Source organism: Chelonia mydas, chromosome 4, assembly GCF_015237465.2.
Source record: "Chelonia mydas isolate rCheMyd1 chromosome 4, rCheMyd1.pri.v2, whole genome shotgun sequence".
NCBI lineage: Eukaryota > Metazoa > Chordata > Testudines > Cheloniidae > Chelonia > Chelonia mydas.
The window spans coordinates 96,059,341-96,075,255 of NC_057852.1; the positions used below are offsets into that span (position 1 = coordinate 96,059,341).

Here is a 15,915-nt window from a genome sequence, read left to right on the forward strand (position 1 = left end):
ACAATCCACACTACAGTGATTATGTGTAACTGTTTAAGAGTAGCTCATTTCTTTCCTCAGGCATGATGTCCCCACTACAAGCAGAGCAACAGCTACACAAAATACTTGAAGCACACAGTATTCTTAAATATGGAATTGCACTTCCGTAGAACAACCTACTTCTCCTCCACAATTTCTCTGTAAGTCTTGATGCTTTTCCTTCGTTCACTTGTTCCATCACTGCCACTCAATAATCTTTCCATCTTTTTTCTCTCTGCTTCTTTTTTAATTAAGTCTTGTGAAGCGCTTCTTCTGCGACTTTTCCATCGTGCCAGATCCTATACCAGAAGGGAAGACACATGCATATTCTGAGCTTTATAACACTCGTCACAGAAATTATCTGCTTTTGGTTAAGTAAAAGCCTCACAGCTGAACACCTCAATCGACAGTTGACTACTCAACAACTGAATGACTGCAGCTGTAGACTGATTTCACATACCTAAATGGCCAACAGTGTAACAATCCTTAATTTTAAAAAAGTGATAAAAGAAATTATTTTTTAAAAATTGGGAAAAAAATGGTTGACTATTTCTGTCAGTGGGTTTCACTGTAGTTTCCACATCTTTGCCAGTTCATTTTTTCCCTATTGGTCATGTCACTAATCTTAATTTGTGATGGGCCTGTTGTGACTTTCTGGTGCTGCAGGACTGTATTAACTGAAAGCATTGAGAAGTCCAGTTATCCAAAGATCAGCATATTCATCTTTAGTCTTCATCCTAATGACTATGGGGAAAACCCTGGTCACTGCAGCATGAAGAATAAACAGATTTGGTATAGAGTGAGTGTTGGAGGGTGGAAATCACAGTAATTCAAGAGGATGAAATCCTCCTTCTGTATCACGAGAGGTCAGTGGGCCTGTTCTCCCCCTGTTGCAGCCTCAGGGTAGTAACTTCCCTTGTTGCTTTGCAACTTTTCCACCTATTAGTTGGTTAGTAGATCCACAACTCTGAAGATTCACTAACTGTGAACAAAGTAGTCATGCGCTGGGGTGGCAAAAACCTCACAGAACACAACCTGTGTCATATGTTCCTTGCATCCTCTTTGGTTCATGAATTCAGAGCCTTTTGTGGCCACAGAGGACTATGGAAGAAGATCTGTCCCTAGATTAGGTACTAGAATGTTATCAACAATGTAAAATCAGTAAGGCAATGTTCCAAAGCTGTAAAACCATTTTGCAGCCAAATGTTACACAGCCAAATTTTATTTTAAGAAAACAGCTTGATATTCATATATAAATAATAGGAAGGACATATTGGTCACTCTGACAACTAGTTTAACACCATTACTAAATTAGTGTACAGAACATATTTCAAGTATCTTTAACAAATTACAGTTTAAAAGAAAAACAGCATTACTACACAGATACTTGTTTCAAACATTATTTAATGAACTACACAGTTTTCTAAATGGCACATTAGTCCAGAAAAGATGGTTACCTTTCGTAACTATTGTTCTTCGAGACGTGTTGCTTTGCTCATGTCCATTCCATTGTGGTGTGTGTGCTCGCCAGTGCCGGAAGTTTCTCCCTCAGTGGTATCCATAGGGAATTGGCTCTGGCACCCTCTGGAGTGGCATGCATATGTGCCGGTATAAAGGGCGCCGCCAGCTCCCCACTCCCTCAGTTCCTTCTTGCCGGATCTCTGACAGAGGGGAAGGAGGGTAGGTCATGGAATGGACTTGAGCAACACATCTCAAAGAACACCAGTTACGAAAGGTAACTGTCTTTTCTTTGAGCGCTTGCTCATGTCCATTCCATTGTAGGTGACTTCCAAGCAGAGCCACCAGAAGCCAATAGAAGTTCATGGATATGTCGATTGCAACACAGCTCTGCCAAATCCAGCATCATCTCTGACTTTCTGGGTGATGGCGTAATGTGTGGTGAACGTGTGTACTGAAGAGCAGGTCTCAGCCCTGCAGATGTCCTGGATAGGGATGTGCACCAGGAAGGCAGCTGAAGTCGAGTGAGCCTTCATCATCAGTGGAGGCACGGCCTGCACCAACTGGTAACAAGTACGGATGCAGGTGGTGATCCAATTCGAAATCCTCTAAGAGGATACCAGAAGGCCCTTCATCCTGTCAGCTATCGCGATAAAGAGCTGGGTCAATCTGCGAAAGGACTTGATGCGTTCCAAGTAGAATGCCAGGGCATGCCTGACATCCGAGTGTGCAGCTGCCTCTCCTCATTGATCATGTGAGGCTTTGGACAGAACACCAGGAGGAAGATATCCTGGCTGACACGGAAGTGTGACACCACCTTTGTCAGGAAGGCCATATGGGGCCGCAACTGGACCTTGTAAAATACTGTGTATGGGCTTTAATTTTGGAGACACATCTCACTGGGGTAATAGCTACAAGGAATGCAACCTTCCACGGCAAGTGGGAAAGGGAACAAGAAGCCATAGTTTCAAAGGGAGGACCTGTGAGCCTGGAGAGGACCAGGTTGAGGTTCCACTGGAGAACCGGGTCCCGGACCGGGGGAAAAGAGTCTTTTAAGGCCTTGCAGGAATCTGATCGACATCTCATGCGAGAACACCGATCTACTGTGGATGTGAGGATGGAAGGCCAATATGGCAGCCAGGTGCACCTTGATCGAAGAGAAGGTGAGACCTTGGTGCTTTAAGTTAAGCAGGTAATCCAGGATGGACTGCAGAGATGACTGGGTCAGGGAGATATTCCGCTCTGACACCCAGCAGGAGAAATGCTTCCACTTTGCCAGGTAAGTTGCTCTGGTGGAGGGATTTCTGCTCTCCAAGAGAGCAGGCTTGTTCCTCTGGATTCAGCCATGCAGCATCCAAGCTGTGAGGTGGAGAGAGACAAGGTTTGGGTGCAGGAGTCGACCGTGATCCTGTGAGAGTAGGTCTGGGTGGCTGGGAAGTGGCCATGGGGCTGCAACAGCCAGGTCCATGAGCATGCTGAATCAATGTTGGTGAAGCCATCCTGGAGCAATCATAATGACCTGTGCCTTGCCCCTCTTGATTTTTGAGAGGACTTTGCTGATGAGCAGAATTGGTGGGAAGGCGTACGTCAGGTCCCCTGACCAAGACAGGAGAAAGGCGTCGGTCGGTGAGCCTCTGCCAAGGCCTTGAAGAGAACAAAACTGATGAGACTTTCTATTCTGTCTGATGGCAAATAGGTCCACCCAGGGAGCTCCCCACTTCTGGAAGAGCATTCTGACAACCTCCGAGTGCAGGGACCACTTGTGGTGCGAGAAGGACGACCTCCTGAGGTGATCCGCCAGCACGTTCCAGACGACGGGGAGGTGCGAGACTTCCAGTTGGATTGCATGCTGGATGCAGAAGTCCCACAGACAGAGGACCTCCTCGTGCAGAGCCGACGATCAAGCTCCCCCCTACCTGTTGACGTAGAACATGGAGGCCATGTTGTCCGTCAACACTTGCACCACCCGACCGGATAGTTGGGAAAGGAAGACACTGCAAGCCACACAGATGGCTCTGAGCTCCCTGACATTTATATGCAATGCAAGCTCCTTTCAAAGCCATAACCCTTGAGTCCACAGCGTACCAAGATGCGCTCCCCAACCGAAGTTGGACGCATCTGAAATCAGGGAGACCATAGGTTGTGGGCTCGCGAATAGCACACCTTCCAACACCAGAATCAGGTCAGACCACAATTTCAGAGAGGTAGGTACCCATGGAGGGATCATGATGACTTTGTCTAGGTAATGTCTGGCCAGGGAGTAGACTGTTGCCAGCCACACATGGAGAGGAGGCAGCCTGAATCTCGCATGTCGAACAACGTACGTGCATGCTGCCATGTGCCCCAATAGCTTGAGACAGACCCGGGCAATGGTGAGCAGATGGGCAATGATGCTGGCAATCAGATCTGACATTGCCCTGAACCTGGCCTCTGGCAGGAATGCTCTGGCTTGGGTAGAGTCGAGAACTGCTCCAATAAACTCTATCTGTTGGACCGGGATTAATGTTGATTTTTGTTCATTTATTGACAGGCCCAGAGTTTGACAAGTGGCTTGCAACATCTCAACGCTGCGCTGGACCTGGATCGGCCCTTGATGAGTCAGTCATTGAGTTATGGGTAAATCTGGATACCTCGATATCTCAGGTAGGCTGCCACCACCAACATGCATTTCGTAAACACCCTTGGCACTGTTGCTAAGCCAAAAGGGAGCAGTGCGAATTGCTAGTGGGCGGTCTCAACTACGAAACATAGGAACTGTCTGTGTCCATGAAACATCGATATGTGAAAGTAAGCATCTTTCAGATCGAGGGCAGCGAACCAGTCTCCCAGATCCAGGGAAGGAATGATGAAGGCCAAAGAGACCATGTGGAGACCACGCGGAAGTTCAACTTCTTGAGATACTTGTTGAGGCTCCGCAGGTCGAGGATGGAGTGTAGACCCACCCACCACCACTACTCTTGGCTTTTGGGATAAAACAATAGTGGGAGTAAAACCCTTTCCCCCTCAAGCGCAGAGGGACTTCCTCCACGTCTCCCACCCGCAGAAGGCCCTGCACCTTCTGAGCGAGCAGATGCTTGTGAGAAGGGTCCCTGAAGAGGGACAAGGAGAAGGATGGGGGGGACAGAAATAAACTGGAGGGTATATCCCCCTGCTACTGTGCTGAGGACCCACTGGTCTGATGTTATGGAGGCTCAGGCAGAGAAGAATGGGGACAAATGGTTGGAAAATAACAGGGGAGCAGGATCCAGGACACAAGCTGGAAGGTCGCCCTCGAGTGTACCCTCAAAATGCCTGTTTGTTACCCTGTTGGTTACGGGTGGAGGTTGAGTAAGCTGAGGGGCCGGCTGATGGCACTGCCGGCGCTTATCCCCCTTGCCCTTCTTGCGGAAGGGTTCTGACCGAGGTTGGCTCCCAAACCTGTGGGACTGTTGCGGCTTAAACTGCTTCCTTGCCAGCCCCAGCATGTATAGCCCCAGGGAGCGCAAGATAGCCCTAGAGTCTTTCAGACCATGTAATTTACTGCCGGTTTGTACTGAAAACAGTGCCAGATCACTGAATGGGAGGTCCTGGATGGATTGTTGAACCTCCATTGATAGGCACGAGGACTGCAACCAGGACACCCGCCCCATAAAAAATGGCCAAAGCCATGGTCCTGGCCTCAGAGTCTGCCGTAACTGAGGCTGCTTGGAGGGCTGCCCTGGCAACAGCTTTGCCCTCATCAGGGATAGCCAGGAATTCCTTCCTGAGCTCCTCTGGCATCAAGTCCATAAATTTGGCCATCAACTTCCAAATATTAAAATCATAATGGCCAAGCAAGGCCTGATGGTTGGTCACTCTCAGCTGGAGGTTAGACAAAGAATAAATTTTTCTACCAAAGAGATCAAGCCTCTTTGCCTCCTTGTTCGTGTCGATCCTGGTTGGCCCTGTCTATCGCGCACATTGGCTGCCGACACAACCAGTGAGCTCGGGACTGGGTGGGTATAAAGATACCCCTTAGTGGAGAAGTAGTATTTTCTTTCTGCCTGCTTGGAGATGGGGGGGCAGGGAGGAGGGTGTCTGCCACGGGGCCTTAGTAATTTTCACCACTCCCGCGTGCACCAGCAATGCCACCCTGGGAGGGGGCTGCTGCACTTAGCGCGTCGAACAGGGAGTCCGAGGGCTCCGCCAGTTCCTCGGCTTCCAGCCCCAGATTTGAGGCGACCCTCTTCAAAAGCTCCTGGTGGGCCCTTACATCATCCTGAGGAACTGAGTGAGAGGGCCCTGCTATCGCCTCATTGGGTGAAGATGATGAGGGGACAGGTACAGATGGGTCTGCCAACTCCATTCCTTCTGCTAGGGGAGCCTCGGCCAATGCTGACTGGCCCTGGGGAGCCTGCTCTGACTCCGCATATGAGTCAGGAGGCAGGTGGGAGACTGTCACTGACTGTCTTTCAGATGCCCCCGAGACCGACCTATGCTCCTGCAATGGGTGGGGAAACCCCCAAGGGTTCCACAGTTGCCAAGGGGCCGGCCACTGGCGGCACAGAGGGGAATGTCGATGCCCCTGGTGGGTGGCCTTGGGCTGCAGGCAGGGTCTCCTCCTCTCTGGCTGAGGAGGGAGAGACTTGTCTGGGGGAACAGGACAGTACCGAGGCTGCCTGTCTACCCCGATCCCATCGGCTCTGGCTGCGGACCTCCATTGAGGACCTGTATGGGGGCAATGGCTCTCAGTGCCACGATCCTGGTGACTGACGGCGGCATTCGGCAGATCGGCAATGGTACTCCGGCAATCGATGCCTCATGCTTAGTGAGTGGTGCTGCTCCATAGATCGGGAGTGGAAATTGGAGTGAGAAGACCAAGGTATCAGAGACTGTCAAAATGCCTGCAGTGAACCATACCGGTGATCCGGAGAAAGGGCTCCAGGGACTGGCATCTCAACCCTCCGGAACGGTGCCGTGCACTGGAAGAGTGGCTTGGATGCTCTCGGCACCGGGCTCTGGGGACTGGTGCCGCGCCTCTGCGGATCTGCACCAGACAGCAGGCAATTGACACCTAGAGCCCGAGGAATGCTGCCTAGAGCCTGGGGACCCACGCCAGGAACTCTGGCAGGTAAGCTGACCTGTGCCCGGGGGATGGTGGTGCTGCTCAGGTGAGTGCTGACGGGGCACACCCGGAAGCAAGGAGCAGTGCCGCACTGATGGAGACGGCTAGAAGGGTCCCAAGGCAGGTATACCCCTCGAATGGGGCACCTCAGGAGCCAGCATGGGCAGCACCAGAAGGGACAGTATATCCTTAGCGGCCTGAAAGGCCTCCAGCATGGACAGCACTGCCAGGTACCGAGTGCCTCTGCCACTTCTTGGGATGGCAGGCGGGTCTTGAACTGGGCTCGACAGTTCAGTGGGAGTCACAGCCTGGCCACTGTCTGGAGGGGAAGAGCTGCCCCTTGCGGTTTTTGCTCTCCTCCAGCCCTTTCTTTCCTTCCCCTTATGAGATGCAGAACGCCCCCTCCTGCCCTTTCTTTGCTTTTTAGCCGGTACCGGAGATGGGGATCGGCGCCGGTTAGAGGTTGGTGCTGGCAGTGCATTTCGCACTGAGGCTGCAGTGTTTCTAGCAAAGTCCACTGGCCGGTGTGAGGGCCGACTCCATAAGGAGCACTTGGAGACGAAGGTCCCACTCCTTTTTGGTCCGTGGCTTGAAGCTCTTGCAAATGCAACACTTGTCGCTCACATGGTTTCCCCAAACACTTCAGGCAGCTTTCTATGGGAATCACTGACTGGCATGGGTTTTTTGTAATAAGGTTTGAAGGTAACAAGGTTTAGAAGGTTTGAAGCCCAGGGACTGGGACATGCCCCGTTCCTAGGCTGAGTCCCATACGGGACTAACTATTTCTAACTTTACGCTAAGGGAACTATTAACTAAACAACTTTAAACAACTATATACAACAAATTCACTACTAGACACAGAGACAGGAAAGCTTGCAAAGCAAGGAGACATTTCAGCACTGTAACTGGTGGTAAGAAGGAACTGAGGGAGGGAAGGGGCCGGCAGTGCCCCTTATACCAGCACATACGCACGCCACTCCAGGGGATGCCAGAACCAGTCCCCTACAGATACCACTGAGGGGAAAACTTCCGGCACCGGTGCTTGTAGCACACACACCAATAATGGAATGGACATGAGCAAGCACTCAAAGAAAAAAATATTTTAATTGAATTTATCAGTAAACTATCAGAAGGTACTATATGCATAATTTACTTTATTAAAAAGAATACACACTGTTACTTTTAATTTATCTTAAATCAGCAAGATACTAATGTTACACTCAGGGGAACGCTCATCAAAACAGTTCTTCACATGACCCACATATATTTCAGTCCATAATCCCTTTCTTCAAATGTGGTACTCTCTTGATTTCCTGTTACTAATTATTCCTGTTGAAGCAGTAAAACCTTTACTTATTTATGTACTCCCAGTACTGCCTGTTTAGAAATTAGTTTTTCCATTAGCAAATTTCACAACATAAACTTTTTAACATAAACCTGCCTCCTCTTTTTGCAAATGGATATAATTTGTTTTAAGTTTTCTTATTTTAAATCAGCAGAGATAGAAAGAAAGCAACTGAAATCTATGAAACTGCAAATCACTAGCAAACTTACTACATAGGCATATACTAGCAAGTGGATTCATCAAGAACAATAACGAACCATGAATACAAACAATGTCCTCACCCTGTTTTACGGTACCAACGACACTGAATAAGGGAATTTATAGTAGTTCTTAACAAATAATAGAGCTTAGTGTGCAGTATCAAGAGACGGTCCAGGAAATTCATATAGAGTAGCTCAGGGTGCTTTGTATTTCAGCAGTCAGAGTCCCAGAACTTCTCAAACAAAAAAATACAAGTCAGAAGGAATAAATCTTTGTGTAAGTCCATATCAACTGGGGACACCCAATACACACACCCCGATATCAGTAGGCTATTATCATGCTGCATCTATTGCACTAATCAATTCTTAGTTTTATAAGCAAACTGTTTTTAGTATTTATTAAACTTCTACTAAAAGCAGCCTCTGAAATGTTTAAAAATAGTGTTTTATATATATATATATATATATATATATATATATATATATATATATATATATAAGGAAGTTACTGGACCAATTGCTTTCCAATGAAAAAAAATCTTAAGAACAGGATATTCAAAACTAACCATTTAGAACCAGTGCTCCTGAAGTGAGTATGTATTAATCCCTTTGGTGCTGATTTACTTATACACTGTTTCAATGCTTTCTTGAATGTCTGAGTTTACAGTGATTTGTGGAAATCAGCACCAATACACGAGAGCACGTACAGGGGGTGTTTTGCGAGAGTTTTTTTGGGGGTGGTGTGGGGGGAGTAGCATTCTACTTTTAAGTAAAGCAACCTTGGGAGGTATCTTTGTTGCCTGGAATTGGACTGAAAAATGTTAATCACCCACCATTATCTTGTCTGAGTGTTATAAGCATAACACTTCATTTACGCAGATTTATTAGGACTGTGCCCATTCTGGGCTCCTTCTGTATTGTTTAGTTTGGCTTTTTTTGTTATTTATGGATTTGAGCAAGAATTTTTACTTCAGAAAAACAGATAAGAGCATAAGCAGAATTCTTCCCAGCCACAGCATTTTCCAAAGCTTTCCAGGAAACAAGAGCAGCTTTTTCAAACAGAACAACTCGACAGAGCCTCATGTCATCCAATGCCAGATGAACTGCAGGCTCTTATGCCTAGTGGCAATCCTAATCCTGAAAACCTCACTCCAGATTGTTTTGTTGAAGAGATTACACAGCGAATCTGGATTTAACAGGTTCATTTTATACCTTACTGGAGTGAATACTCTGCCTTGACAAGTGCTGTTGTTGCAGGCGACATTATGCTGTACTCACGTCTTGCCATCTGTCCTCATCCTCTTTCAGTTGGTTGTGAATATGCTGTAGTTTTTCATGGCGAGCCTTGCTGTGAGGCTGCATCACAGCTTCATCTTCACACCTCATGTCAAACATACTCAGACTCCTAAACAAAGGATGAACAATAAGCAGATCTTTAGTTTACATTGATTAAATGGTTTAAACCTAGCCCACAAGAAGGTGCTAGAACAAAATCAAATACATCTCTCTTTGGAAGCTTCCAAAAATCAGAGTATATCAAAAGGACTTATTGGTATCCACGTTAGGTCCATGTACAACTGCAGGCACATTAGCACCACCTTTCTCAAGTATCCCTTGTTTTTAATATTAGACAGCAACATTTTCTTTCCATTATCACTTGTCCCCCGTTAATAGGGTTAAAAATTTAAGAATGTCTTAAAAATACTCTACTCAGAGCCACTTTAAAATGCCGAACTTTCTGAAGCTCTCTTCCTGAATCACTTTTGAGAAGACACCTCCGATTTCTCTCTCTGTAGCAGAGATTGGATTTTATTTTATAACAAAACAAGAGAGGTTTGAGAGGTACAGTATTATAGGCCGCGTTGCAGGTTAAATGCCAATGGTAAGTAAACTGTGAGAATCTGCCCTGGGAAGTGCATGAAGTATGAGTGGTCACGTTATAGTTTATTTTTCATGAAGAATCATAATATTATCAGCAATGAACTATTAATACATCTGTTCTAATAAAGGAAAGGCACAAAACCTGTACAACAACAGCCATGATCTAGTCCACAACTATTTCTTTATATTTCTGTTCTTATCTTTGGAGAGTTAAAAGGTCATAGTTACATATTCCAGTACATCACATATTACAGTATATTAATTTTGTTTAAAGATATTCACATGAAGATACTAAGTATATTATTTTTTGAAGTGCCTGGTACTTGCAAAACATTACCTCATTTGTGCAATTAAAACAATAAGCCATGCAGTTCCATGAAGTAATTCCACAGCATTGTTCAAAAACCCCTCTATAGCTAGAATGAGCCAATCAGCAGCAGAAGCACAATGAAGATAAAATGGTTAAAACTGCAAGCAACAGTGCACATACTTATTTACGTATACAGTTTAACAGTCTACAAATTCAGTAATGAAGACTGTTATGTATGTGTAGGTTTAGCTCAAATCTATATCGAAAGAACCAAGATGCAAATTAACTTTTTTCCAAGGAAAAATAAACAAACGTTTTTATAGTCTTCCATTAATGCATAGAGAGGGCACACCCATAATTCCTATCCACACTAATGGAAGTTACCCATAGACACAGAACACACTCTATAACCCTTAGTTATGTACATTGAGCATAAGTTATTATTAAGCTTACTAACAATTTTGCAAAAAGGACAGAGAGCTGAGCAGAAACCCTAGTGATTCCCCACTGATTGTAACTTCAGGGTTGTGTTACTCCAGAATGGGGCACTGTTAAATACTAAAGTCTAAAAGGCTATATGGTTTGTGTGTTTGTTCGTTTTATTTAATGAACTAAAGAAATGCCATGCACTAAGGGACATTTCAAAAAATTAATTTGGAGTGTGGAGGATTTTTAAAATTTTAACATGGAAATACTGTCACCTCTGATGATTTACTGCAATTTAAGAAGTTTGTGAACTCTTAGGAATAAGGCCTTAGATAACAGAAATTAGCAATCTGTGGCAAGTGGTTCAAAGGAGTTTCATAAGCCTCCCAAGTCCTGCAGACACAAAGAATAATTCTCATTCAGAGGAGTAAAAAGAATCCCCCGAATGCCTGATTAGTCATTTCAATTGCCCGCTTGCCAACAGCATCTAATTCTGTCAACTTCTCTGTCACACAGCGCTTGAGAATTAAGTTCTGTAACATATGGCAATTGGGCAAATACTTTTACACAGGGAGACACAATGGAGAAGCTAGCTTTCCCTCACAGCATTAGTCAGGTTCTCAGAGGGAGAAGTATGGAGGAGCTGCATCGCAAGGTACTGTGCTCTGTCTCCTCTGACTGACAGCACCATATACAATATCTTTAAGGAAAGCTATTTATCCCCCTTGATGTAGTGGAACAGGTCCCGGATTGTCCTAAATGGTCTTCTCTGCCTGAGAAGAATGATCCTGAAAGCAAGGAAAAGAAACCTGGACTATGAACTGCTGTTCAAAGATAAAACTTTTTTCTCTCTTCAACTAAAGATGGCCGTTAGGGAAGAAGTTCCCCACGGTATTCTTCTCCTCATTTATAATTTAAAAAATAATCAAACATCCCATTCAAGCAGATGGGTGGCATCTTCCATTCAATCCCCTATTAGATGGAGCTAGCTTAACTCCTGACCTCCATGCAACTGTGTGCTGGAAAGAGAATAGGGGGAAAAGAAGGTGCAAAGAAGAGGGAGCACTGGATCATACAAAGTCAAGTACATACTGTCATAAGTTCTCCACCTCTAAGGAAGTTCTGTAGATAGTCACCCAAGTTCTTTCTGGAAGTTTGGGATTCAGTGATAGCAGACTGACCTCTCTATTGAATCTGGCGTTCTCCCACAGACCTGGACATATCACTGCCAAGAGCTTGCCTAGACTACAGATATTTTCTGGTGGGCTGTGTCCTAGCATTGACGTCACTTATTTTCAAGCCTGTTATGTTATTCTCCTAATTTAGAGTTGTTCTTGAGAATGGTACCAATTTTTTTTTTCATCTGCTTCAAAGAAGCCCAGATACCACAAACACAAATAAAGGACTGACATAGCTATTTCAGGATCATCATAAATCTCTAGTAAGACAAACCCCAACAACTTCATAGTGCACCATTTAAATGAAAATATGGTGAATAACTACATTTTATGAGAAAGAAAATGATTATCTGTTAGAAAGATACTCCTGTGTAGACAGGATACTCATTATGTGGCTGCATTATAGTTTTATAGACATGTCAAGATTCTTTTTTTTTTTTTTTAAATAAAGTGAGCTGCCTGCCACAGTGTCAAATTGAAGTAAACAAGCACATCTCACCTCACACGGGTCTGTCAGGTTCATGGTGAAGCATAACCTAAAATCAACACTAAACTGTCATGCTACCAGGAGGTGTCAGCCTTCTTTTCGGGGGAGATGGGGTTGGTCAGCAGTATTGATGCAAACAGGACGGAGGGGGAAGGGAGGGAAGAGACATGTCGCAGGTTTGGTCTATACTAGGAATTTACAATGGTACAGCTACCTATCTCAGGGCGTGAAAAATCCACACCCCTGAAAGGACATAGCTATCCCGACCTAACCACCAGCATAGACAGTGCTAGTTCGATGCAATAATTCTTTCTTCAACTAGCTTCTGCCTCTTGGGGAGGTGGATTACCCATACCAATGGGAGAACCCCTCCTGTCAGTGTAGGTCGTGTCTACACTGAAGCATTACAGTGGGGCAGCTGTGTTGCTGTAGCATTTTAAGTGTAGACATACCCTTACCAACTTCCACCCTACAGCTAAAATCTGACAGCTCTTATGCCTGGGCACTTAAAATGAAATGGCTCTTCACCTTCCCCTAAAACACGATTTACTGCCATTACTGCTCTTCACCACTTAATACAGGACCAAACCATTCTCTGTGTCTCCCTCCATCTGTTCAGTTGGTGTCAGTCAACTCTTGGGTTGCTGTAGCCAGCAAAGCCTGCAGGGGGAGGAAGAAGCACAGATATTCACACTTCCTCCTCCTGCCCTGAAACAGGCCCCGCTTCTCCACTGTGGATAAGGTTATGGGCAGCATAAGTCTGGTGAGCGGGAGAGAGAATGAAGGGCACCTGGGGAAGAGAATCTCAGTGTGTGGCAAGAATCTGGGGAGGAGAAGTGAAAGAAAATGAGAGCAGGCTTGTCTTTTTCTGTCTTTTTTTCTGCTTTTTCAAAGCAACTCCTCCAGTAGAACAGTGAAACTCTAGGAATATCCCCACACTGAATTTTCCCCAAACCATTCCAGTGGGGATGATGCTGACCTCTGTCCCCAAAGAAGGAGCTTTCCAGCCCAGAAACCAGCAAGTCTACAAAAGGCTGGGGCATCCAAAGATGGCCCTGCTCCTCCACAGCAGTTCTAGTATCCCTGGCTCCTTGGCAGTTCCTAATGGAGCTGTACTACTAGGGCCTCTACTAGCAAGTGGCGGCTTCTCAAGAAACACAACACAGGGTCTTCACAGAGAGTATGTCTACACTGCAATTAGACACCACGGCTGGCCTGTGCCATCTGACTGGGCATCAGGCTGAAGAGCTGGTTCATTCCAGTATAGACTTCCGGGCTTGGGCTGGAGTCCAGGCTCTAGGACCCTGCAAGATTACAGGGTCCCAGAGCTTGGGAGTCAGCCTGAGCCCGTAAGTCTTCTCTGCAATTAAACAGCCCCGCAGCCCAAGCCTGAATCAGCTGGCACAGCCCAGCTGTGGGGTTTTAATTGCAATGTAGACATACCCAGAGAGGATATCAACAGCCTGGAGCTGTACTGTCCTTCCTACTACCTGGGTGGGGCAGTTAGGGAGATCAAGATAAACGTCTCCTTCTTTCCACCAAACCACATTGTCCTGAGGACAAGGACAGGGAATATTCAGTTTTGCGCCAATGACAAGATTAAGGTCTGATACCTATCAACCCATCAAATCTAGAAAAAGGAGTTTTTATGCCACTGGAAGGAGAGTTTCCAGCTTCCCACTTGGACACACAGCTTTTGCTTCTCTGGCAGGTCTCAGGGTACTGGGACTTAAGAGCTGTGGAATATTTAGGTACAGAAAAGCACATTTTAAAAAGTGTTTCAGATGTATTTTGTTTTTTTTTCTCCCTCTGAGCCCTGCACTGTTGGATTCCAGCTGGCCAAGACATTTAGCTTTCAGGTGGAAGGATGCAATCAAATTTTCAAAAAATCTCTTAAAACACTGGTAAAATAGTAATCCTGTAAAATGTAGCATATCCGGAACGGATGATAGTGAAGTGTAAAGGATTTTTATCTGCATGAATTTGGAATAGGGTGACCAGATGTCCTGGTTTTATAGAGAGAGTCCCGATATTTGGGGCTTTTTTTTTTTTTTTTTAAATATGGGCTCTTATTACCTCCCACCCCCGTCCCGATTTTTCACACTTCCTATCTGGTCGCCCTAGTTTGGAATGAACAGCATAAGTCATTTATAACATTGCTATTCTCAAGTAATATGACCATCTCAAACCCATGCCAATAAAACCTTCATAGAACACCTTTATGTAGTCTCTCCCCCATATATGTTTACACATATGCATATATGCACATATGTGGGTGTTTACAAACAAATACATTATGGAGTGGCAGAAAACTCTACTTAGCGAAGTACAACCATTTTCCATTTTAAAGCCCCTTTTAGCAACTCCAATAACTGATTTTAAAAACTGATGTGGCTTAAAAGTTGCCATATTTATTCTGAGATGAAAAGAGACATTTTCTGCAAAGTGAGAAGGAGATTCACAGTATTTCTGAGTTACAGATAATTTTTAAAAATTCTTAAATTGAAATGCTGATATTTGTCTTAACACATTTGTCTTTTTCTAGCATAATAATAGCATGATACATGTAATTTGCTTTTTTTTTAAAAAAAGGAAAAAGCTATGTAGTGTTGATATTTAATCAACAGCATTTAATTTGAGTCAGAATTCAGGTGGTTGCGTGAATTTCTTTGACATGACAAGAATGTAGTTTAGTTATTAGGTGGACAGCGTAAGATGTCCCTAACAACTCATTTCTTTGCTTTTAAATGTTCTTAGTTTCATAAGTGAGGTGTTCTGAGTTCGTGTTCTGAGTTTCAAAAGTAACTACACTTTTCACCTAATAAACTTATTTTTAAATGAAGTTTTTTTGTTTGAGTTTAAAATGTGCTTGAGTTTTCTTCTAAGCATCAAATCCTACATCACAGCTTTATCCTTAAATTAAGAAAAATCTCAAAGTGAGGGACTAGGAAATCCAATTAAGTTGTACAGGTTATAATAGGCCTAACCTGGAAAGGATTTAAGAAATGGTTTTAGGAAGGCATGAGTAATTAGCAATTTAAGGTTTAGTTTCCTAATTAATATTTGGGGATTACCAAAGGACCTCATTTACACTATTTTGACTTTGTTCTTCAACCAATCAAGATACATAGTCACTCCTCAATTTACCACTCCAGAATCAAAACTTCCCAAGATGTTTCCCAGATCTAGTTCTAACTTCCTTTACTAGTAATGGATTAGAGGTGATGCAAACCCACAAGTAAAAGAGAAGAAAAAAATCACACCAAGTTTTTTAAAGCAGCAGCTGCATATTAGCGTCATGCTGTTTTTTTAGTTCTTTTCTGCAATATGAACACATATTGCATTCCACCTTCAAGTGATTTTCTGAAACATTTATGTGTCAGAACACAGCAAAATGCGTCAACTGCATTTTAAATTAGTAGTAAGTACAGAAAGCATGCAGTTTAAGTTGTTTAAAGCAACCCTGTGAGCATAAGACAACTTACTCTGCGTCATCAGACACAGCAGTTCTGGGGCCGAATCTACAAGA

General features: G+C 44.6%; 1 protein-coding gene across 17 annotated transcripts in view; it reads right to left on the bottom strand.

The window, feature by feature from the left end:
- Positions 1 to 15,915, bottom strand: part of LIMCH1 (LIM and calponin homology domains 1) — a 305,602-nt gene that overhangs the window by 66,609 nt on the left and 223,078 nt on the right. For 11 of the 17 annotated variants that reach the window (XM_043544459.1, XM_043544456.1, XM_043544454.1 and 8 more), the window contains 3 exons: positions 15,872 to 15,907; positions 9,383 to 9,509; positions 160 to 317 (listed from right to left, as the gene is read on the bottom strand). In XM_043544459.1, the coding sequence (XP_043400394.1) occupies positions 160 to 317; positions 9,383 to 9,509; positions 15,872 to 15,907 (321 nt within the window). The remainder of the gene's footprint in view (positions 1 to 159; positions 318 to 9,382; positions 9,510 to 15,871; positions 15,908 to 15,915) is intronic. The other 6 variants (XM_043544463.1, XM_043544457.1, XM_043544462.1 and 3 more) reach the window with 1 other exon arrangement.